The sequence below is a fragment of the Conger conger genome, chromosome 5, assembly GCF_963514075.1.
Source record: "Conger conger chromosome 5, fConCon1.1, whole genome shotgun sequence".
In the NCBI taxonomy this organism is placed as follows: Eukaryota; Metazoa; Chordata; class Actinopteri; order Anguilliformes; family Congridae; genus Conger; species Conger conger.
In genome coordinates this window covers 67,121,964-67,146,231 of record NC_083764.1, presented here as the reverse complement: position 1 = coordinate 67,146,231, position 24,268 = coordinate 67,121,964, and the positions used below count along the sequence as shown (strand labels likewise).

The 24,268-nt window shown below is 45.1% G+C and overlaps 1 protein-coding gene across 5 annotated transcripts; it reads left to right on the top strand.

The window, feature by feature from the left end:
* Positions 1–2,673: 2,673 nt before the first annotated feature.
* Positions 2,674–21,436, top strand: LOC133129681 (ELAV-like protein 1). Of its 5 annotated transcripts, none has more exons than XM_061243934.1 (8): positions 2,680–5,273; positions 5,366–5,531; positions 5,710–5,964; positions 9,688–9,865; positions 11,097–11,200; positions 12,212–12,365; positions 15,224–15,452; positions 17,432–21,436. In XM_061243934.1, exons 3-8 carry the CDS (start codon positions 5,929–5,931, stop codon positions 17,742–17,744), a joined length of 1,014 nt encoding a protein of 337 aa, XP_061099918.1. In that variant the 5' UTR covers positions 2,680–5,273; positions 5,366–5,531; positions 5,710–5,928; the 3' UTR covers positions 17,745–21,436. The 5 variants fall into 5 exon arrangements, with proteins under 5 accessions (XP_061099920.1, XP_061099918.1, XP_061099921.1 ...); XM_061243937.1 differs by having other exon boundaries at positions 2,680–5,291; positions 15,227–15,452; XM_061243932.1 differs by having other exon boundaries at positions 2,680–5,291.
* The last annotated feature ends 2,832 nt before the right edge of the window (positions 21,437–24,268 follow it).

Genomic DNA, 24,268 nt, shown 5'->3' with positions numbered 1-24,268 from the left:
ATGGGTTAGTAACTCTGGCAGTTGTGTTATTAAGCACTATTGTGGATGTGCTGAGTTTTGGGATTAGCCGCAGTTGGTGGACACACCTGGGCCACTCACAGACTGTCAGGCAGATGCTCTTATCCAGAGCGACGTACAGTTGATTCGACTAAGCAGGAGACAATCCTCCCCTGGAGAAATGCAGGGTTAAGGGCCTTGCTCAAGGGCCCAATGGCTGTGCGGATCTTATTGTGGCTACACCGGGATTAGAACCACTGACCTTGCGTGTCCCAGTCATGTACCTTAACCACACCTACACACACATATAGGCACACACACGTACACACACAAACACATATATACACTCAGTGAGGACTTTATTAGGTATTCATTACTTATTTTTGTAGCCTACCCACTTAGAGTCATGATGCGTTGTGTGTTCAGAGATGCTCTTCTGCACACCACTGCTGTAATGTGTGATTATCTGCGTTACTGTCTGGCCCTTCTCCTCTGACGTCTCTCATTAACGAGGCGTTTCTGTCTGCAGAGCTGCGGCTCACTGGATGGGGAGGGGGGGGGGGGGGGAGAGAGACTTTGGCTGAATCGGCAGACGCCTTAGTGGCGAAAATGACACAGCTCTCTGAGGCAGACGAGGTGGGCTGGGCTCCCGGTGCAGTTTGATCAGTAAATGATCATCAGGAGGCTCCTTCCCGTGGAGCCCGGTCCGTACGGGCTGGTGATGAAGATGAAGACGAAGAGAGAGGAGCCCAAAACCTCCACCGCCACCTCCTATTGTTCATCAGAACATCACCAAATGCTGCTTTCACTTAATAAGCCAGGAAGCTAATCTAAATGCCATTCATATTATCCCTTCAATAAGGACAATGCTAATGTGTAACAATGCAGCATTGTACTTTGGGGGTGTTTTTTTGTTGTGTTTTGCTTTGCTATTATTTAATTTCTTATTGCAATGATGCTGTTTTGACTGTGTTGAGATTATTGATTTAAAAAAAATTATGACTGTAAATGTGAATGGAATTAAAAATAATTATTTTCCAATAATGTTGTTTCTTTGAGAGTCTGAGGGCCTGTTCCCTGGTTGAGCTCTCTTCCTCTGTTTCTCTTGGAATGACCGTGAGTACTGTGTAGCTGATCGAGACTGTACAGCACTACCATATATAAAATACATGCGCTCATTCTAACCGAATAATCTGCAGTTCATGCTGTCCCCATAACACTCAGTGCTTGATGCTATGTCCAACATTTCACCCATATTCACAATCATTCTACTTTTTTTGAACGCTTTGATTTAAAAAACCTGTGGTTGTCATCGCATTTGCTGACCTCTGGTGGGGAGCAATGGAACTAATTCCATCTGTTTCACAATACTGTCGTCCTGCTTATGCCAGTGAATTCAAATACCTTACTTTAATTTGTGTCATTACAAAGAATTGTCCTGTAAATAAAGTGTGGGATGTCTGAAAAGAAGCAATAAATGCTGTAATGGTTGTATTTTATTCAAATAAAAACTAATTTTGAGTATTGATTATTATTTTATTTGTTTACACTGCAAACAGATCAATTGCAAAACTGCAAAACTTTTCAATTGTATGGATCATGAATTGATTAGGAAAGAAAGTGTTTGGTTTCAAAACTTCCGCCAGGCAACCATCATCAACTGCCAAGCCACGGCGACAGAACACCTCAGGATAGTCAATAGTTTTCAAACTATTCTGTTGAGTATATAATATGAATCACCTTACATTTCTATGTGGTTTATAGATCTAATAAGACCGCATCTTTCGACCTGCGGTTTTCATATATTATATTTTCAGTACCTGGCTACATATGCTAAGGGCGACATGGCTCTGGCAGTAAGAACAGTCGTCTGGCAGTCGGAGGGTTGCCGATTCGATCCCCCGCCCGGGCTGTGTTGAAGTGTCCCTGAGCAAGACACCTAACCCCCAAATGCTCCTGACGAGCTGGTCGGTGCCTTGTATGGCAGCCAATCGCCGTCGGTGTGTGAGTGCGTGTATGAACGGGTGAATGAGAAGCATCAATTGTGCATCAAAAGCAGCAACAGCGCTTTGGATAAAGGCGCTATATAAATGCCAACCATTCACCATTTATATGGAAATGTTGATTTTAGGCTTATCCTTTTGTCTTACTCCTCATAAGTAACAAAAGTGTTACTATGTGAAAGAAAATAGAAGATACAGAGAGGAAAAATCTTCTTAATCCCCTCGAATAATAACATCAGTTCGGTTATCATTCGCATCCTTGAGAACCTAGAATGAATTGCGTCAGTATGTTACTATTAAAAACGTTTAAATGTAAGCTATGAAGCCTATATCGTGCTATAAGTGGACCTTTTGTGGAAATAGTTCCTGTGCAATATTGTACGCGACATATTCAATGATCTCAATGCCGCCAAAACAAGTCTATCGAAAAGGGCGTGAATGAAAACAGGAATGAGAATCAGAATCTAACTGGGATTTTCGACAAAGCTTAGCTCTGATAGAGATTTCTGATAACGAATGAGATCGTCATAAATGTCAAACGTCTGCCCTTGGGGGCGGAAACATAAGTGATAACCAATAAAACCGTGGAATGCAATGTGAGTGACAAGATCAACGTCCAATAAGATTATGCAATGGGCGGGTGTCTGTCGTCACTACCCGGCCAGACAGTTGCGGGAGACCTCGGCTCTGTTCGTTGTGTCACGAGAAGCCGCTCGGTTCGATGAGCTAACGGCCTCAGTATTTATGCGATAAGGAGCAGGTTACGTCTTCTACATCTTTTACAAACGCCCCGGAACCACTGAAAAACAGGCAAGCTTGTTTTAAACCATCTTAATCAGCTAGCTGTGTATCGTTCTTATGTACGGGGTTACGAGAAACTGGCTTGCAACCATGCGGTAGAGAAAGCGGAGGCCTAGGTCGGTAGGCCCAAAGCCGGCTGCTCGTGGTTTCGAGGGTTCCTGAGACAGCCTACCATAGCAACGGTGAATATAAGGAAATGGCGAGGATATGGCCTGGGCCGTGGTGATTACTGGCTGTGTGTTCAGTCCTTTGATTACGATATTCTGTAACGAAATTGTAATTTCTATCCTTTCGCTGACGATATTGCGTCTTCGATCTGAAAAGGAAATGCGTGTATTTAGCTAAGTTAGCTACACGCCCCCTTCAAGCGCATAGCTAAGGTTGGTAACTAGCTAGCCTACGTTGCTAGCTACGTCAGGGCAGTGAGATTGACTGGCCCTTGCGACTGGAATGGAGGCCTTTGTGTGACGAACATTTAAATTCAACAAGCATGTTTTAGAACCCGAACGAACGAACCGCCGTTCGCAGTGGCTGACTGCTGTAAACACGCGGCAAAAACACAATGCTGACCCGCGTTACTGCGCTCTCATTTTAGTGTTTCGTTTTTATTGGCTACGTAGCTAGTTGATCATTGATTAATAAAGGACATGGCTAGCAGGTTATGTGAGCTAGCCAGCAAATTCATTAGCATAATTCTGCATAACGTTGAGGTGACACCCTAAAACTGGCTGATAAATTTAGCTCTAAAGTTAGAGACTAGCTGGTCAGTTTTCACACTGCGAGTATTCGTAGTACGCGAGCACGCGAACCGTAATTCGATACAATTTTCTTCTTAAATGTAACTACTGGGGCATGACCCCCACTTGTTTAGTTGAAAGACGCAGATTGTATAAATTATGTTTGAGGTTAATTTGATTCGTAAAGTTAGCTGTAGGTTTTAGGTGAGTGTACCCGCTGTGGAGCCAGCGTCATCGCGACGGCCCGTCATTACCTCCGTGCTCATTGTTGAAGCTGCACGCTTCTGTGTTGGCATGGTAATCTTGATTACTGTCGCGTAGCGACGTCGCTTAGTTACTGCTGAATGGCGCTTTCTTCGCCGGCGTTAGCGGGCTTTTACGCACTGACCTCTCAGTAAACCGACAACTTCCATGTAGATCAGCCAGCGTGCTCGTCTCTAGTTAACCTGATAACGGTACGAACGTGGGTGGACATCCAGAATACACGTGACAGGTAACGTAAACTCGCCGTGCTCCAGACACCAAGTTGGCTCACTATGTTTCATGGCGACTAAATGTAAATGTAAAAGAAAATACACCCAGATCAGCTTTGGTTTCTGTGTGTGTGTGTGTGTGTGTGTGTGTGTGTGTGTGTGTGTGTGTGTGTAAAGTCTAATTCCTTCCGTTTTCATAAAACTTTGTACGAGTCACATACGCGATCCATTTCAGCACCCTGTGACATTGTGGTGGGGAAGCTGTTGCTGACGAGAGACTGCGGACCGCGCAGGCTCGTACGGCGTGTTCGGAGCATCACTGGGACATTGTGCAGTTATTTGTGGTTTTCTCAATAAATATTGGTCCAATTCATATAAATCAACCAATCAATCAGTCAGTCAATCAAATCTGGCTCTTAAATGTATAAAACGGCCCTCTTCAGTTTGTGGCATTTTTGGTTGTTTAGGTAACAGGCTTTTGGCTCCAGTTGGATTTGTTTCTCAGCTCTGTTATGTGACTGAAGGGGAGGGCGAGGTCAGCTTTGAGCACTCATGGATGGACATGTCATACAGTCAGCCATGGGACATGGGGTTTGGGTCTGTCTGACCACCGCCTACCAATGTTGGCCCAAATGGGCATTAGAGTTGATCATATTGCATGTGATTATTGCCCTAGGGGGGCTTGTCCCCCTGCTTAGTCTAATCAACTGTAAGTCGCTTTGGATAAGTGTCCGCTAAATGCAGCCTAATGTGAAGATGTGTGTGTTATAAGTGGCCGTGAACATCGGGCTGTTTGAGTGCGTGTCCTACAGAGCTACACTCCCCGTTTATGCTCCTTTATGCCCCTGAGTGGTGCACCTGCTGGAATGTTTGTCATTTCTAGCCTGTATGTTGGTTACTTTTCCAGTCTAAAACATTGTTAGTCTGAAAGTCAAATGTCCTGTTAAATATTAATAGGAAGTACTCATATAGGCTATAGGTGCTGTAGCTTTACTGGAGTGACCGTGTGTGTGTGTGTGTGTGTGTGTGTGTGTGTGTGTGTGTGTGTGTACAGGCACAGGTGAGAGCTTGTACAGGTGTGTGTGTGTGTGTGTGTGTGTACAAGTGTGTGTGTGTGTGTGTGTGTGTGTGTAAAGGCACAGGTGTGTGTGTACAGGCACAGGTGGGAGTGTACAGGTGTGTGTGTGTGTGTGTGTGTGTGTGTGTGTGTGTATGTGTATGTGTGTATATGTATGTAAAGGCACAGGTGACAGTGTGTACAGGTGTGTGTGTGTGTGTGTGTGTGTGTGTGTGTGTGTGTGTATGTATGTATGTAAAGGCACAGGTGACAGTGTGTACAGGTGGGAGTGTACAGGTGTGTGTGTGTGTGTGTGTGTGTGTATGTGTATGTGTGTATATGTATGTAAAGGCACAGGTGACAGTGTGTACAGGTGAGTGTGTGTGTGTGTGTGTGTGTGTGTGTGTGTGTGTGTGTGTATGTGTGTATATGTATGTAAAGGCACAGGTGACAGTGTGTACAGGTGTGTGTGTGTGTGTAATGGCACAGGTGAGAGCTTGTACAGGTGTGTGTGTGTGTGTGTGTGTGTGTGTGTGTGTGTGTGTGTGTGTGTGTATGTAAAGGCACAGGTGACAGTGTGTACAGGTGTGTGTGTGTGTGTGTGTGTGTGTATGTAAAGGCACAGGTGACAGTGTGTACAGGTGTGTGTAACCGAGCCTGCTGTCTGTCTGACAGCTGTTCTCTTCTCTCCACAGGTAGTGCTCTCGTAAGAAGACCCCGCATCCTTTTCACTAGTTTTTTTGTTTGATTTTGTTTTGAGAACCCCCTGTCCCCCCCCCTCCCCCACCCATTTTTGTGAGTATTATTATTACCTTATTTCTATTTGATACCTTCAGATTGGGGATCTGTGAAGTTTCTTAATGGCCGTCAGAAGGGGACACATTAGGTACTTAAAAGTGAGTAACGTGTTTGTATGTCATACTGGGCTCATTGTATATTGTACTGTTTGAGAAGAGGACTGACATGGAACCATGCAAAGTTTGGGGTGAAATTTTATCAGAAGCAAGTTATTCTGTGGAGAGAAACAGCCCTGGAAGCTGCTTCTTGAGCTTAATGGGGGATGGGATGATTGCAGTGGGGCCTTCCCATGCCCCATCCAGGGGGCTGCACCACACCAGAGCTCTGCTCTGTCTGCGTCGGTGGACAGTGATGGGATGCAGAACTCTTGGGAACTTGAGCGTCAGGCCTGGTTCTGTTTTGAATTTGAGGGTCATGCCTGGCTTTGCCAGTAGAGGGGCGTTTGCAGTTTGCTGGGTGTATGAAGAACACACCGGGGGGGGGGGGGGGGTGGTGGTGCTGGGGGGCGTGGGGTGTGGTGAGGGGGGGGGGGGGGGTATGAAGAACACACCGGGGGGGGGGTGTGGGGCTGAGCTGCAGCAGGATGACTGCAGCAAGGCCAATTCCTTTGTTTGTGCTGTACACTGAATACATTTTGGGTTTATTTCCTGGTATTTACGCCTCGATGTGTTGAACTACTTAGAACATAGCACCTTTGGTATCATCAGACCACCCAATTTTTAGGTGAGCGAAAGTATTAGAACAGAGAGTATTTAAGTAAGTGAAAGTAAATGACACTTAATATTTGGTAGCATGTCCCTTGCTTTCAATAACTATCAAGCCTGCGACCCACTCACATCACCAAACTGTTGCATTCTTCCCTTGTGATGCTTTTACTGCAGCCTCTGTACTGCAGCCTCTTTCAGTGGTTTTTTCCCCCTTCAGTCTCAGGAGGTCAAGTGCATGCTCAATTGGGTTAAGGTGCCCTATAGAAATCCCATGGAAAGGCTTAGCAATCAAAATGCATCTCAGCGGTCATGTGTCTAGAAAAACGGTCACGATCAAATCGCATCCGTCTGTTACATTACATTAATGGTAATGTCCGCCCCTGGAGTTAAGGGCACTGCAGGGTTAAGGGCCTTGTGTGTCCCACCCCTGTTAAGGGAGATGACGGTTGAATCCGCCCATAAGGGGGGGGGTTAAGGTCTGGTGATTGACTTAGCCAGTCTCAAACCTTCTACTTTTTCTCCATACCGAAAACGTTTGTTGTGTTAGCAGTGTGTTTTGGGTCATCGTCTTACTGCATGATGAAGTTCCTCCCAATTAGTTTGGATGCATTTCTCTAAGTTTGCCAACGTAATGTTTTTATAGACTTCTGAATTCATCCTGCTGCTACCATCATGAATTATATAAATGGTTGGCATTTTATATAGCGTCTTTATCCAAAGCGCTATATAATATTTATGATGCTTCTCATTCACCCATTCATACACACACTCGCACACCAACGGTGATTGGCTGCCATGCAAGGCCCCGACCAGCTCATCAGGAGCATTTGAGGGTTAGGTGTCTTGCTCAGGGACACTTCGACACAGCCCGGGCGGGGGATCGAACCGGCAACCCTCCGACTGCCAGACGACTGCTCTTACTGCCTGAGCCACGTTGCCCGCCCATCATGAATTGTATATCAGTAAAGATTAGTGAGCCCACTCCAGAAGCAGCCATGCAAGCCAAAGCCATGACACTTCCTCCACTGTGCTTCACAGATGAGCTCATATGTTTTGGATCATGGGCAGATCCCTTCTTTCTCCACACTTTGGCCTTTCCACCACTTTAGCAGAGGTTCATCTTGGTCTCATCAATCCATCAACCTTTGCTCCAGAACTTCTGTGGCTCATCTCTGTACTTCTTTGCAAATTGTAATCTCGCCTCCCGATTTTTACTACTGATGAGTGGTTTGCTTGTTGTGGTATGGCCTCTATGTTGCTGCTCTCTTGTCCTCTTCAAATGGTTGATTGCGATGCCTTCGCCCCTGCCCTGTGGAGATTGTTTGTGATGTCACTGACTGATGTTTTGGGGGTTTTCTTCACAGCTCTCACAATGTTTCTGTCAACTGCAGTTGTTTTCCTTTGTCGGCCTGTTTTATGTCTGTTGCTCAGTTTGTCAGCGGTTTCTTTCTTTTTCAGGACATTCCAAGTTGTCGTACAATCCCCTATGATTGTGCAACGGCTCTGATCTATTTCCCCTGTTTTCTAAGCTTCATAATGGCTTGCTTTTCTTCCAAAGACAGCTCTCTGGTTTTCATGTGGGGTTTTTTATTTTCTAACATAAATGCAAAGAGGCACAGGCAAAACCCAAGGCTAAAACCAAGAGTAGAAATTCAACACTATTTATTGTTTAACAGGACACATCTGGGGAACAAGAAACACTTGTCAGTCACATGTTCCAATACTTTTGGTCACCTAAAAATTGGGTGGTCTGATACAAAAGGTGAAGTTGTTTAACAGATCTAGATAAAAATGCCAGGAAAGAAAAACCTGGAATTCTCATCTGTCATCTCATATACATCTTGTGACCTCAGACTCTCAGTGTTCAGCAAAAACAAAGGAATTGACCTTGCTGTTCTAATACTTTGAGGGGACTGTAATGTATTTGTTAATGGTTAGCTAACTATAAGATCATCCAATGGTTTGCCAATGTATAAATATTCACGGAACAAATAGTTGTTTGTTTATGCATTAAATAATAAAAAGTAAATTCCATGCTTAAGTCATTTGTCCATCATTAATTCATGTTACATTCCTACATTAGTTAATGCCTTGAATGTAATTGTAAAGTGTGACCAGGGGGAGGACAGCCCTGCCCTGTAGAGAAAAGCTGAAATGATTAAATGGTAAATGCTTAATTGGCAAATGATAAATGATTAAATGGTAAGTTAACTGATAAATTATTCAATTATAAATGGCAAATGATTGAATGATTAAATGATAAATTATCAAATGATGAATGGTAAATGAGTAAATGAAAAATGATTTAATGATGAAAGGTTTAAATGGTTAAATAAGTGGTTAAATGATAAATGGCTAAATGATAGATGGTTTAAATGATTGACTGATGTGTGGTTAGATGGTGTGAGTGATTGACTGATGTGTGGTTAGATGGTGTGAGTGATGTGTGGTTAGATGGTGTGAGTGATGTTGTGGTTAGATGGTGTGAGTGAGTGATGTTGTGGTTAGATGGTGTGAGTGATTGATGTGTGGTTAGATGGTGTGAGTCATTGACTGATGTGTGGTTAGATGGTGTGAGTGATTGACTGATGTGTGGTTAGATGGTGTGAGTGATTGATGTGTGGTTAGATGGTGTGAGTGATTGACTGATGTGTGGTTAGATGGTGTGAGTGATTGACTGATGTGTGGTTAGATGGTGTGAGTGATTGACTGATGTGTGGTTAGATGGTGTGAGTGATTGACTGATGTGTGGTTAGATGGTGTGAGTGATGTTGTGTGGTTAGATGGTGTGAGTGATGTTGTGGTTAGATGGTGTGAGTGATTGATGTGTGGTTAGATGGTGTGAGTGATTGACTGATGTGTGGTTAGATGGTGTGAGTGATTGACTGATGTGTGGTTAGATGGTGTGAGTGATGTTGTGGTTAGATGGTGTGAGTGATGTTGTGGTTAGATGGTGTGAGTGATGTTGTGGTTAGATGGTGTGAGTGATGTTGTGGTTAGATGGTGTGAGTGATGTTGTGGTTAGATGGTGTGAGTGATGTTGTGGTTAGATGGTGTGAGTGATGTGTGGTTAGATGGTGAGTGATGTTGTGGCCCTGCTGTCTCCGTGCGCAGGAGGTTTATGACATGTCCAACGGTTACGAAGACCACATGGCGGACGAGCCAAAAGACGCCAAAACGAACCTGATCGTGAACTACCTGCCGCAGAGCATGACGCAGGACGAGCTCCGCAGTCTGTTCAGCAGCATCGGCGAGGTGGAGTCTGCCAAGCTCATCCGCGACAAAGTGGCAGGTAAACGCACTGTCGCGGCCAGCGGGAGTCCCCAGCGCCTGCTCCCCGCTTCCTGTTCTCAACCGCCAACCTGTCCAGGGAAGTCCTCTTTGTGTATAATGTCATTCCTGCTCGTACTCTTCTGATTGGTCACCTTTTGCCCTTTCCTTAAATGTTTTCATGCCCCCCCCCACCCCCACCCCCACCCCTCTGTGTAGAACTGTTTAGAGGAGTTTTATTTGGGTGAGAGTTGACTGGTACATGTGTGTTAGCTGACTGTTGAATATGTCACAATATGTTGCGTGCAGCTGAGCATGTCCTGATCCCACCCGGCCTGTGCCTCTTCCCACAGGGACAAAATGGCTGCTCCGCTCCGCTCAACAACATGCGCGTTTAATTCCCATCCTTCAGCCCCACAGTGCTCCACATTCTCCTTCAGCCCCACAGTGCTCCACATTCTCCTTCAGCCCCACAGTGCTCCACATTCTCAAGTTTCCCCCAATACCTGATTTATTTGATGGCCCCACCCTTATACACCCCCCCCCCCATCTAAAAAACACACACACTCTCTCACACACACAGACACACACTCACGCACTCGCACACGCACACACTCACACACACTCTCACACACACACTCACGCACTCGCACACGCACACACTCACACACACACTCACACACACACACACACACACACACACTCGCTCACACACACACTCACTCACACACACACAGACACACTCGCACGCACACTCACTCACACACACTCGCTCACACACACACTCGCTCACACACACAAAAAACAAAACAAAGAGAAATGTGGTGCAGTTTCCCCATACGTAGAGCATTCATGCAGGTTTTTCATTTATATTGTGACAACATTTCACAGTTTCACCATTTTATCCGGTGAAAATCTAGGCAGTACAAGTGATGGTGTTTCTTTTTATTCAGGTACTTTCACGGTTAAGAATGTGAAAAAAACAGTCATAAATATATTATATATTGGTGGTTTTTATGTTGCATCGGCTCTGAATTTTAGCCAGTCTTAATTTCTTTTTTTAAGTCTTAAAGAGCTCATGCAAAGTTTTGCTTTGCTTTCTTAACTACCTGTTTCTCTTTTGAAGATGCACTGTTGTAGATTTGTTTGTTTTTTTGTTGATAGCCCATTCATCCAGTTTTGCAAAAAAAAAGTTTTGGAACAAATAAACGTTTTTTTATTTTATTTTATTGTTTTCCTTGTTTTTTTTCTAGGACACAGTTTAGGGTACGGATTTGTTAACTATGTTACCCCTAGTGATGCAGAAAGGGCAATCAGTACTCTCAATGGCCTGAGACTACAGTCTAAAACTATCAAGGTAACGTGCAAAGAGGTGTTCTTGTATACGTGTGTCAAATTGATAGATGTGACTCAGATCTGCAGTAGCCCTTGCCTAGCCTAGCGTAGCTAAACTCCAGTGTGTTCTGCAGTTCAGTTGTAGCTGAGCCAAAGGACACTCACTCATTGGAATCCAGAAGGGTCTAGTGGTACAGCAAGCTTAGCTTAGCCTAGCCTAGCCCAACACCAAGATTCTCTTAATTTTTGTTTGCTCACTGTAATTTAATTTATTTCATTTTGGCGCCGTTCTGTTAAGCGCCAGTGGAATGATTTGTTTTTGAGGATGACATGTTGACCCGGAGCTGCAGTGTAGCCGCTGCTGATGGCTCTCCAGTGTGGGGCCGGCATGGTCTGCAAGCCTTCATTTTCGGCACACTGTATTCTTCAGGGGGGGGAGATTAAACGTCTCAGATCTGCAGAAGTTACTGCCCCCCCGCCCGGGCGCCTGGCCTGTCCTGATTGGCCAGGATGTAAATGGTGATTCCGCTGCCAATCTGAACTCTTGCACATCTGCCCCCCCCCACCCCACCTCAGAACTCACTGAGTTTGTCTACCTTTGTTTGATTTGTTTCTACTTTAAAGACACAGAGTGAGCCATGCTACTCACATCACGCCGCAGTGTAGGGATGCTGACTGGCTCCACTGACTCTCTGGTCTTAGAAGGAGCACTCACTTAAAATTAAAACCACACACATAGCGAGTTTGAAGGATAATCCATTGCAACAAAGTGGTGATGTTGTACTGAAGCACATGTAACATTAATTTATAAATGTATTGTTTGTTTTTCTAAGAAAGGAAAGCCAACAACAATCAGTATAATGTCAATAAATCATTTCTTATGATGCCTATAAATAAATACCTTTTTGTTAGCTGATTATTTTTTAGATTTATTTTTTGCATATATATCTATCTTTTGTTTTATTTTTGAAAGCCTGTTTTGTGGGGACAGGGTGCGGTTTTGGGGGCTGACCTTTGACCTTTCCCTCGGCAGGTGTCCTATGCCCGGCCGAGCTCGGACACCATTAAAGACGCTAACCTGTACATTAGCGGCCTGCCGCGCACCATGACGCAGAAAGACGTGGAGGACATGTTCGCCCGGTACGGGCGCATCATTAACTCACGCGTGCTCGTGGACCAGGCCACAGGTACGCACAGAGACGGGCGGGGACACAATTAAAGACTGAATGCCTGTGATTTTATTTATTTTTTACTATGTGCACAGGAGTAATTGTGTAATTCCTGAGGTGTTTGATTAAAGGTGGGATTGTGTTTGTGTTGAGGTGTGTGAGTGATGGGATGGTGTTGAGGTGTGAGTAATGGGATGGTGTTGAGGTGTGAGTAATGGGATGGTATTGAGGTGTGAGTAATGGGATGGTGTTGAGGTGTGAGTAATGGGATGGTGTTGAGGTGTGAGTAATGGGATGGTGTTGAGGTGTGAGTAATGGGATGGTGTTGAGGTGTGAGTAATGGGATGGTGTTGAGGTGTGTAATGGGATGGTGTTGAGGTGTGAGTAATGGGATGGTGTTGAGGTATGTAATGGTGGATGGTGTTGAGGTGTGAGTAATGGGATGGTGTTGAGGTGTGTGAGTAATGGGATGGTGTTGAGGTGTGTGAGTAATGGGATGGTGTTGAGGTGTGAGTAATGGGATGGTGTTGAGGTGTGAGTAATGGGATGGTGTTGAGGTGTGAGTAATGGGATGGTGTTGAGGTGTGAGTAATGGGATGGTGTTGAGGTGTGAGTAATGGGATGGTGTTGAGGTGTGAGTAATGGGATGGTGTTGAGGTGTGAGTAATGGGATGGTGTTGAGGTGTGAGTAATGGGATGGTGTTGAGGTGTGTCAGTAATGGGATGGTGTTGAGGTGTGTGAGTAATGGGATGGTGTTGAGGTGTGAGTAATAGGATGGTGTTGAGGTGTGAGTGATGGGATGGTGTTGAAGTGTGAGTAATGGGATGGTGTTGAGGTGTGAGTAATAGGATGGTGTTGAGGTGTGAGTGATGGGATGGTGTTGAGGTGTGAGTAATGGGATGGTGTTGAGGTGTGTGATTAATGGGATGGCGTTGAGGTGTGAGTGATGGGATGGTGTTGAGGTGTGAGTGATGGGATGGTGTTGAGGTGTGAGTAATGGGATGGTGTTGAGGTGTGAGTAATGGGATGGTGTTGAGGTGTGAGTAATGGGATGGTGTTGAGGTGAGTAATAGGATGGTGTTGAGGTGTGAGTAATGGGATGGTGTTGAGGTGTGAGTAATAGGATGGTGTTGAGGTGTGAGTAATAGGATGGTGTTGAGGTGTGTGAGTAATGGGATGGTGTTGAGGTGTGAGTAATGGGATGGTGTTGAGGTGTGAGTAATAGGATGGTGTGAGTGATGGGATGGTGTTGAGGTGAGTAATGGGATGGTGTTGAGGTGTGAGTAATAGGATGGTGTTGAGGTGTGAGTAATAGGATGGTGTTGAGGTGTGAGTGATGGGATGGTGTTGAGGTGAGTAATGGGATGGTGTTGAGGTGTGAGTAATGGAATGGTGTTGAGGTGTGAGTAATGGGATGGTGTTGAGGTGTGAGTAATGGGATGGTGTTGAGGTGAGTAATGGGATGGTGTTGAGGTGTGAGTAATGGGATGGTGTTGAGGTGTGAGTAATGGGATGGTGTTGAGGTGTGAGTAATGGGATGGTGTTGAGGTGTGAGTAATGGGATGGTGTTGAGGTGAGTAATAGGATGGTGTTGAGGTGTGAGTAATGGGATGGTGTTGAGGTGTGAGTAATGGGATGGTGTTGAGGTGTGAGTAATGGGATGGTGTTGAGGTGTGAGTAATGGGATGGTGTTGAGGTGTGAGTAATGGGATGGTGTTGAGGTGTGAGTGATAGGATGGTGTTGAGGTGTGAGTGATGGGATGGTGTTGAGGTATGTAATGGTGGATGGTGTTGAGGTGTGAGTAATGGGATGGTGTTGAGGTGTGAGTAATGGGATGGTGTTGAGGTATGTAATGGTGGATGGTGTTGAGGTGTGAGTAATGGGATGGTGTTGAGGTGTGTGAGTAATGGGATGGTGTTGAGGTGTGTGAGTAATGGGATGGTGTTGAGGTGTGAGTAATGGGATGGTGTTGAGGTGTGTGAGTAATGGGATGGTGTTGAGGTGTGAGTAATGGGATGGTGTTGAGGTGTGAGTAATGGGATGGTGTTGAGGTGTGAGTAATGGGATGGTGTTGAGGTGTGAGTAATGGGATGGTGTTGAGGTGAGTAATGGGATGGTGTTGAGGTGTGAGTAATGGGATGGTGTTGGTTGTGTAATGGTGGATGGTGTTGAGGTGTGAGTAATGGGATGGTGTTGAGGTGTGAGTAATGGGATGGTGTTGAGGTGTGTGAGTGATGGGATGGTGTTGAGGTGTGAGTAATGGGATGGTGTGAGTAATGGGATGGTGTTGAGGTGTGAGTAATGGGATGGTGTTGGTTGTGTAATGGTGGATGGTGTTGAGGTGTGAGTAATGGGATGGTGTGAGTAATGGGATGGTGTTGAGGTGTGAGTAATGGGATGGTGTTGAGGTGTGAGTAATGGGATGGTGTTGAGGTGTGTGAGTGATGGGATGGTGTTGAGGTGTGAGTAATGGGATGGTGTTGAGGTGTGTGAGTAATGGGATGGTGTTGAGGTGAGTAATGGGATGGTGTTGAGGTGTGTGAGTAATGGGATGGTGTTGAGGTGTGTGAGTGATGGGATGGTGTTGAGGTGTGAGTAATGGGATGGTGTTGAGGTGTGAGTAATGGGATGGTGTGAGTGATGGGATGGTGTTGAGGTGTGAGTAATGGGATGGTGTGAGTGATGGGATGGTGTTGAGGTGTGTGAGTGATGGGATGGTGTTGAGGTGTGAGTAATGGGATGGTGTGAGTGATGGGATGGTGTTGAGGTGTGAGTAATGGGATGGTGTGAGTGATGGGATGGTGTTGAGGTGTGTGAGTGATGGGATGGTGTTGAGGTGTGAGTAATGGGATGGTGTTGGTTGTGGTCTGAAAGCAGGCCTGTCCCGGGGCGTGGCCTTCATTCGCTTCGATAAGCGTGCCGAGGCGGAGGACGCCATTAAGGACCTGAATGGCCAGAAGCCTCCCGGCGCCTCAGAGCCTGTGATCGTCAAATTCGCCGCCAACCCCAACCAGGCCAAGAACACGCAGCTGCTGTCCCAGCTGCACCACTCCCAGTCCCGCCGCTTCGGAGGCCCGGTCCACCACCAGGCCCAGAGGTTCAGGTGAGCCCGGTACCGTCCAAACGCATCCTCCCGCCAAGGCCACGCGCCGTGCTGCAGTCAGAGTGAGGGACACGCCACCTGTGTCATGTTTACAGTCCACATTCAGACTGCAGCAATACCGCATCGGTCTGACCGCAAACCCACAGCAGCCCAATTTATTCCGCACAAAACTCTTAGTCAAGCAATGAAGCGCTTTTCAGTTTAACCACATGCAGTTTTTTGTTTTTTTTAGCTTTTCATATCATCTTGGAGCTTTCAATTTGTGTTCCATACTGGTTCAAATAAAGTCTGCATGTTTTAGTCATCTATTTTCCCAAGCCGTTTGTAAAACGACAGACAGTCTAACATGGCGTCTGTTTCTGCCTAATCATCGGTTGACATGGCTGAATATTCTGAGCCCACAGAATCTGCCTCTTTGAGACCGAGCTAAAAGTCTTTCAACTCCTCAATCCTTCTCCTTCACTATGATATTCTCTCCACTTAAGCTACACTTTCACCACTGTCCAACGCGAGCTGTCCACACTAACAGAGAGAGCAGAGGGGTTAGGGACTTGTGCCCTTTGCAAATGTTTTGAGGGCGTTTTAGATGCTAAAGCCAGGAGGAGAGTGCTGATGCGTGTGGGTCTTCAGTGAAGTGAACGCTACCGCGCGTCTGTAATGGCGGTGTGTTTGTGTGTGGAGCTGGGGGTGTGTGTGTGTGTCTGAGTGTATAGGTGTGTATAGGTGTGAGTGTGTATAGGTGGGGGTGTGTATAGGTGTGTATAGGTGTGTGTGGGAGTGTGTATAGGTGCTTATAGGTGTGTATAGGTGGGGGTGTGTATAGGTGGGGGTTTGTATAGGTGTGTGTGAGAGTGCATATAGGTGTGTATAGGTGGGGGTGTGTATAGGTGCATAGGTGTGAGTGTGTATAGGTGGGTGTGTGTATAGGTGTGTGTATAGGTGGGGGTGTGTATAGGTGCGTATAGGTGGGGGTGTGTATAGGTGTGTGTGAGAGTGTGTATAGGTGTGTGTGAGAGTGTGTATAGGTGTGTGTATAGGTGCATATGGGTGCGTATGGGTGTGTATAGGTGGGGGTGTGTATAGATGGGGGTGTGTAGGTGCGTATAGGTGCATATAGGTGTGTGTGAGAGTGCGTATAGGTGTGTATAGGTGGGGGTGTGTATAGGTGTGTATAGGTGCGTATAGGTGCATATAGGTGTGTGTGAGAGTGCGTATAGGTGTGTATAGATGGGGGTGTGTATAGATGGGGGTGTGTATAGGTGCGTATAGGTGCGTATAGGTGTGTATAGGTGCGTATAGGTGTGTGTGAGGGTGCGTATAGGTGCGTATAGGTGTGTGTGAGTGTGTATAGGTGCGTATAGGTGTGTGTGAGGGTGCGTATAGGTGCGTATAGGTGTGTGTGAGTGTGTATAGGTGTGTATAGGTGTGTATAGGTGTGTATAGGTGCGTATAGGTGCGTATAGGTGTGTGTGTGACTCTCCCCCCCGCCCCCAGGTTCTCCCCCATGAGTGTGGAGCACATGGGTATGAGTGTGTATAGGTGGGGGTGTGTATAGGTGTGTATAGGTGTGTATAGGTGTGTGTGAGAGTGCGTATAGGTGCGTATAGGTGCATATAGGTGTGTGTGAGTGCATATAGGTGCGTATAGGTGTGAGTGTGACTCTCCCCCCCGCCCCCAGGTTCTCCCCCATGAGTGTGGAGCACATGGGTGAGAGTGCGTATAGGTGCGTATAGGTGTGTATAGATGGGGGTGTGTATAGGTGTGTATAGATGGGGGTGTGTATAGGTGTGTATAGGTGCGTATAGGTGTGAGTGTGACTCTCCCCCCGCCCCCAGGTTCTCCCCCATGAGTGTGGAGCACATGGGTGAGAGTGCGTATAGGTGCGTATAGGTGTGTATAGATGGGGGTGTGTATAGGTGTGTATAGGTGTGTATAGGTGCGTATAGGTGTGTGTGTGACTCTCCCCCCCCCGCCCCCAGGTTCTCCCCCATGAGTGTGGAGCACATGGGTGTCAGTGTTCCGGGGAACGCCACCTCGGGCTGGTGCATCTTCATCTACAACCTGGGCCAGGACGCGGACGAGGGCATCCTGTGGCAGATGTTCGGCCCGTTCGGCGCCGTCACCAACGTGAAGGTGATCCGCGACTTCAACACCAACAAGTGCAAGGGCTTCGGCTTCGTCACCATGACGAACTATGAGGAGGCAGCCATGGCCATCACCAGCCTGAACGGCTACCGCCTGGGAGACAAGATCCTGCAGGTCTCCTTCAAAACCAGCAAGTCCCACAAGTAGAGAGAGAGAGAGAGAGGTCTCACTCTTCGCTTTTTGCTTTTTTGTGTTTTCTACAAAAAAAAGTTAACGCAGCTGAAAGGCATATTTAGTCCATCTCGAGTGAAATACCCATTTGTCAGATTTTCACGTTTTTTTGTCCTAGTTTAAAACTAAAATGCGTATATATTTTTTTGGTTTGTTTTGTAAAAACTGGGATGCAGCTAATGTATTCTAAATGATTTTTTTTTTTGTGTTTGTGTGTTTGTGTGTTTGTGTGTGTGTGTGTGTGAGATCCCAAGATGTGTTGACCAATTCTACACTTTTAGGTGAATTTGTCCGTCTGATGGTAGATTTCGGTGAGGTCACTACGTGCCATATGCATGGTTTAAAAAGAGGCTTCAGGTTTGCAGTGTCTTTTCAAACTCTGATTCCATGTGAAACTGTCCTTATTTAACAGGCCTGTTGTGTTTTACTCCTGAACCTCAGTTTAGCTCTTCAGCATTCTGCCTGCAGTCCATCCTTACCTGAGCTTAGCTTACCTTGACTTACCTGAGCTCAGCAGCTGATAAATTTGGTCTTTTTCCCCCCATGGAAATCAGAGTTTTTAGACACTGCATGCTTGGCATAGAAAACTGCTTCTCCACCAGTGTGTGGTGGCGTTTAAAATGGGTGGATTCATGTTCTGAAGTAGGAACTTTGTTTTTTTCTTTTTTTTTTTTTAAGGGACCCTGTGAACAGACCCTGATATATAAATATATATATATATGTACAAAGGACCAAAGAGATTGAAGGAAAGAAATGTATGATCACACCCCCCACACACACACACACTCGCACACACACACACACACACACACACACACACACACACACACACACGCACACCCCACCCCCACACACACACGCACACACTCGCGCGCACACACGCACACACTCGCGCGCACACACGCACACACTCGCGCGCACACACACTCGCGCACACACACACACACGCACACACTCGCGCGCACACACACGCACACTCGCGCGCACACACACGCACACACTCGCGCGCACACACACGCACACACTCGCACACGCACGCACACACTCGCACACCCCACACACACACACACACACACGCGCACACACTCGCACACACACACACACCCCACACACACACACTCACCGCCACTCACTCACGCACACACACACACACTCACACACTTACACACTCACTCACTCAAACACACACACACACACACACACACACTCGCGCGCGCGCACACACACACACACACTTGCTCTCAAACACACACACTCGCGCGGGCACACACACACTTACTCACACACACACTTACACACCCACACACACTCACCCCCACTCACTCTCACACACACACACACACATACACACACACACTTGCGCGCGCACACACACACACACACTTACTCACATACACACATACACTCGCGCACACACACACACACACACACACACTTACTCATACACACACACACTCGCGCACACACACTCTCACACAGACACACACACACACTTACTCACACACACACACATACACACACACACACATACACACACACACTCGCGCGCACACACACACACTCAGTCCCAGCTCCCCCGTGTGGGTGTCTGAGTAAAGCCCTCTGAACAGGTACAGGTGTGTGGAGTGTCAGCGGTCTGAGAGCCGGGCCTGTTCCAGGGCCAGGGCGTCCTGCCCCCGTTCTGTCCACTTCCATTTCCCCTTTCCCCTTTCCCTTTTTCAGGCTTAATGCGGATTTATTCTCCATTGAGGAGTGACGGAAAATGTCAAACTTTTCTTTCATTGCAGTGTAGTTGGGTAGTTATGGAAGTCTGATTAAAAAATAGTTTTATATTAAAAAGAAAACTAATTCCAAACTTCTGAAACCTGCCTTGCTAAGATGGATTAACTTTTCTTTTTTTTTTCTTTGGTGTTTTTGTTTGATTGTTTTGCTTATTTGCATCCCTTGTGATCATTAATTAAATTTGATTTCTTTTCATTCAATATTTTAGTTTTTTCCTTTATTTTTTACGTTCTTTTCCTTTGCTCTTTGGATTGCTCTTTCAGGGCTTTTATTTTGATAGCCGTGTCTAGGACGACCCCCAAGTGAACCTGTTGGGATGTTGTCCGTCTCGCTGCTTGTTCATTTTGCCATCAGCACCGTTTTTTTAACAAACCGAGTCCCTTTGCTCCATCTTAAAACCTTTAATTTTGGAGCTTACGCTGCAGGACAGACTCCATCCGTGACGCCGCTGTCCTGGGTGAAGAGTACGCTGGATGGCTCACGTTCTCATTATCCCTCTGTTCAGCGCTTCAGATTGTATCATTCCACCGTTTCATTTTTCACCGGCGACACCCGCTTGCTCTGCATCGCTTGCCTTGCTTGAGCGTTTTTCCAGATGGTTTTTATGAAAGGCGGCAGTTGGATGAAGATAGTTCATTTTTGACAGAAGGTTTTAACCGTCGACTGTCATTGGTGCCGTTTTGTTTTTTTTTTAAAAATATGACTCAAGGTAGGGAAGTATTCTGAGGCTTCTGCCAGTTTAGCGTTAGAGCATCAGGTGAAAGCTTGTTTGCCGGAGAAACGGGCCTACCCATGCAGAACTGCATCCATTCCAGGCTGGAACTGCAGTGATTGGCTGTTTGGGTCGAGCGCATTGTTTGACTTGGTGAGGGTTTGAAGACCCCTGGTGGCTGGTTGAGTTATTGCGCCTCCTTTTCTAGTTGCGGCGTCTGATCCGTAGCTTTTTGTGCAGCAGAATCAGCTCACAACAGTGGATTTTACTAGTTTAGCGTGTCTTCAGATTATATTTTAATTGTTAACAACAGAAACACAAGTGCTGCCAATTTAGATGGAACACTTACACACCTTTTAACCTTGGCAACCTTTGTTTTAATTGAAGTACAATGTTAGCGTTTATGTGTTTGTGTTAACTTGCGTATTCTTCCTGCACTGTTATCTCAGAAAAGCCTTTTCATTTGATTTTGGTCAAAAGCTTGATAAGGATGAGTACTAACCAGGCCAGTTAGATGCTGTATGCCCGTTGTCTTATTAATATAGCGATAATATCAATGCACGTTTCTGTGAGTGTACATATTATATTTAAAAATATCAATCTGAACAGAAGTAATAGTCTGCTATACATTACACAACATGTTGGTGTTCACACAGCACACATTTACACGTACGTGCTTGGAGGGCGTGGAAAGAAAACACTAGGTTACTTAGTTTCCAGCTGCCCTGTGTGTTTTATCGGTCACTGCAGCTGTTGGGATCTTTGTGCGTCACACAAGCCTTACCCCCTTGAAACTAGGTGCAATGTTTCCATGGTTCCTCTGCTCCTAAGAAGTAGAGAGAGGCGGTTGAATGTGGTGCATAGTGTCTCAGCCTCAGAGTTGAGTCCCACCATGATTTAGAGCTTTCCCCTGTCCCACTTCAGAGGGTTCACCTGCATATGATTTGGTGGTTCTGGCCTGAGTCTACTCTGGCCACTCAAGGTACAGTACTGTGTGGAGGCTTGTATTTATTTTATTAATTGTATATGGTTATTCGATTTTTTTTTTCTTTTTTTGTACATTTATTTTTAGTTTTAGTGTTTCTTTACTCTTTTTTTAATTAAAATTTTAATTTCCTTTTTTTTTCTTTTTTTTTTTTTGGTTTTGAATAAATATTAAGGTATCTGTTCAAAACCTTGTTGGAATTATTTGAAATACGATGAGTTTCTTGGAGTCGTCGGCTTGTGACCAGTAAAAGGAGCCTGTTGTCTGAACCCCGGGGGATGAGGGCTGGAGCGTGCTGGGCTGTAAGTACAGGTGTCCCTGCTCTCCACACCCTCATGCTGTCTCCTGTGCCCACACCTTTGTGCTGTACACCTACACTGGGTCTGCTGGAGACCCCCAGGGCCACTTCGGTAACTCCACTGGTCTATGGAGCCATGAATCTTCAACATTTCCACAAATGTTCTTGTACGCTAGGGATCACAAAATGAGTCCAGGCTGGCTGCAGCAGCAGCACAATTCTGTGGTTTCAAGCAGCAGCTAAAGTTAAGTCTGGGAAACCAGGGCTGCGTTTCCCGAAGCCGCCTTAACGCTACGTCGTTCATAAGTCGTACCTTAACGTTTCAGCGTGTTTCCCGAAACGTTCTTAGCGAAGTATACCTTCTGTACGTCATACTTTCGTAAAGTTGGTCTGGACCGCTCTTAGCTATACCTTAGCGATGTTGTCAACTCACTCCGCTAGTGGCCACCACTGTTACGACCGCAAGCCTCTGAAATCAGCTGTTGATCTTAGTTACATCTCAATCTACCAAGCAGTATGTACACTGATAATTATATAGTTGTAGTTGGCCAATAATATTACTAAAGTGCCACATTAATGGGACTGTTTTCATGCAAATAATAAAATGGTACATTACGAAGGATACATGTTGCCTAATTGCCTTTTAAGTGATATTTATAAACGGACTATTTCCCACGCTGGAGCAATGTTTAACCATAGTTTTCTTTCCAGTTTTAGGACTACCGTGTCCAAAAAAACAAAGTAATGTTTCTTTATTCAGCGCCTCATGCTCTAAAAATATCTCCATCTCGTTTGCTGTTCTGCTTGTTGGAGCGCTTTTATTGAAAACGTCAGATAATCAAAGAAAATGGTGAATTGCACCAGTAATGTGATGGTACTTCTGGCAAATCAACCCTGATTGCAAAGTCATTTAAGGCACCATGACAAAGATATTAAAATAATGTAAATAAAACATGACATGCGTATGTATATGTATGAAGGCGTATTGCTAGGTGGCACAGCTGGACGAGGTGTTCAATCTGATATCACAAACCGTATAATTTCGCGAAAATGATATATACGGTTGGAATATTTAGTTTGTAAGTTTTTCATTTTATTAATAAGTTCCCACCAGTCGTGATACGTGCAATATGTTCAAGTATTCCTGCAGTGTTTTTTTTCCATAAACAACACTACTCACAACGCAGTCGCTGCATGGCGTGCATAATCGATCTTGGAGCGAGTCGACGGGCCTAGTAACATTGAGCGTCTGCTGCGTTTGTGCGGTCTACACATGTAGAGTCCACGGGTAACGTTAAATACAAATTACATTCTACCGACATTTATGAATATGTTATCGCTAGATCACCTTTTGCAACTGCCCTATGCATGTATTTGGTTCTTAGACAAAAGAATACGATGCAGTATGATTGAGATAATTAAATAATTAAGAGCCCAAGTTGCCACAAAATACTGAAGTGGCTTGTTCCTTGCTGTGCACCCCTATGCTAGCTACCTGATTAAGTTGTATGGTAAATTTTTGCTGCAAACCCAGCTTGAGAAGCGAGCGTTAACCACCCGTGCCAGACACCGTCCTTAATACATAGCCTAGTTTTCCGCTTCAAGTCTCGAATATTGTCATTGCAAAGATGGTAAACTCGCCAATTGCCAAATTCTCACAACTGAAACGTACATGTATGAATATTAGGCTGTACCGTATATGTAGTCTACATATAAAAACGTTTTTGCTGTAAGGGTTTTATCACTGAATGTTTTTATTATTTTGTCACTAAAGATTAATACATTTATTCCAATAGGTGTAAGCCAGACCTTTGGTACGGTAGAAAAGCAAGATTTCTTCGTTTGTATGAAATATATTTTGCTTAAATATGGGTAGGCTAATGTTAGCAGTCTAGTTGGTTTTACCATCAGTTTTAGCAAACCATGCAGTAAGTTAGATCTTATGTTCGAGACCAGTCAGTTTAACATGTTTTCTGGATGGCAGATTACATTTTATCTTAAAATGGCGACGCAATTGATATAGCTATTTTCAAGAACCAGGGCATGCGTTTCCCCCGTCAGAACATGCGGGTCGACAGGTTACCATTTGCATGGATCTTTGTGTCTGTCAGTTACATTTAAATCTTAATTTGAATGCGATACAATTCTAAACCGTTGCCACTGTGGTGAAAACCTACGTGCTTCGCATTTAAACGTATTAACTATAGCGGATAGCGTAATTTCAACTTTTTAAACTGCTGACTGAGTGTCGCTTGTTACTCTGCGGTGTACATTGTGAATATGGTATAGAGACCCACACATGCCACCCAGCTACTTATTGATTTAACCTGTGTTGAAAAAAACGAACAAAAAACTTTCATTCAAAAATTATATTTAATTAGAAATATACAAGAAAATATTACAAACATAAGTAATTTTTACCACATACACACACACATTCTTAGAAGGTTTTGCACTCTTCAAAAAATGTATTGTGGAAGGAGAAATTAAAAATGAACCAAATCTTTTGACATAGCTGCTGAGTTAAGGCAACCCTGAAAGTTAATTTGAAAAAGAAAACCTTTGGCAAGACATGCAGTGCCATCAAAAGAGCAGAGAAAAGAAAAAATGGTAATACTATGATTGGCCTGGAAGTATATAGAGTTTAAGAACAATGTACCACTGCTACGGTCAAGTGACTCTGCAGAAACAAACTCGGAAAAATAAATCTAAAAGAAATCTAA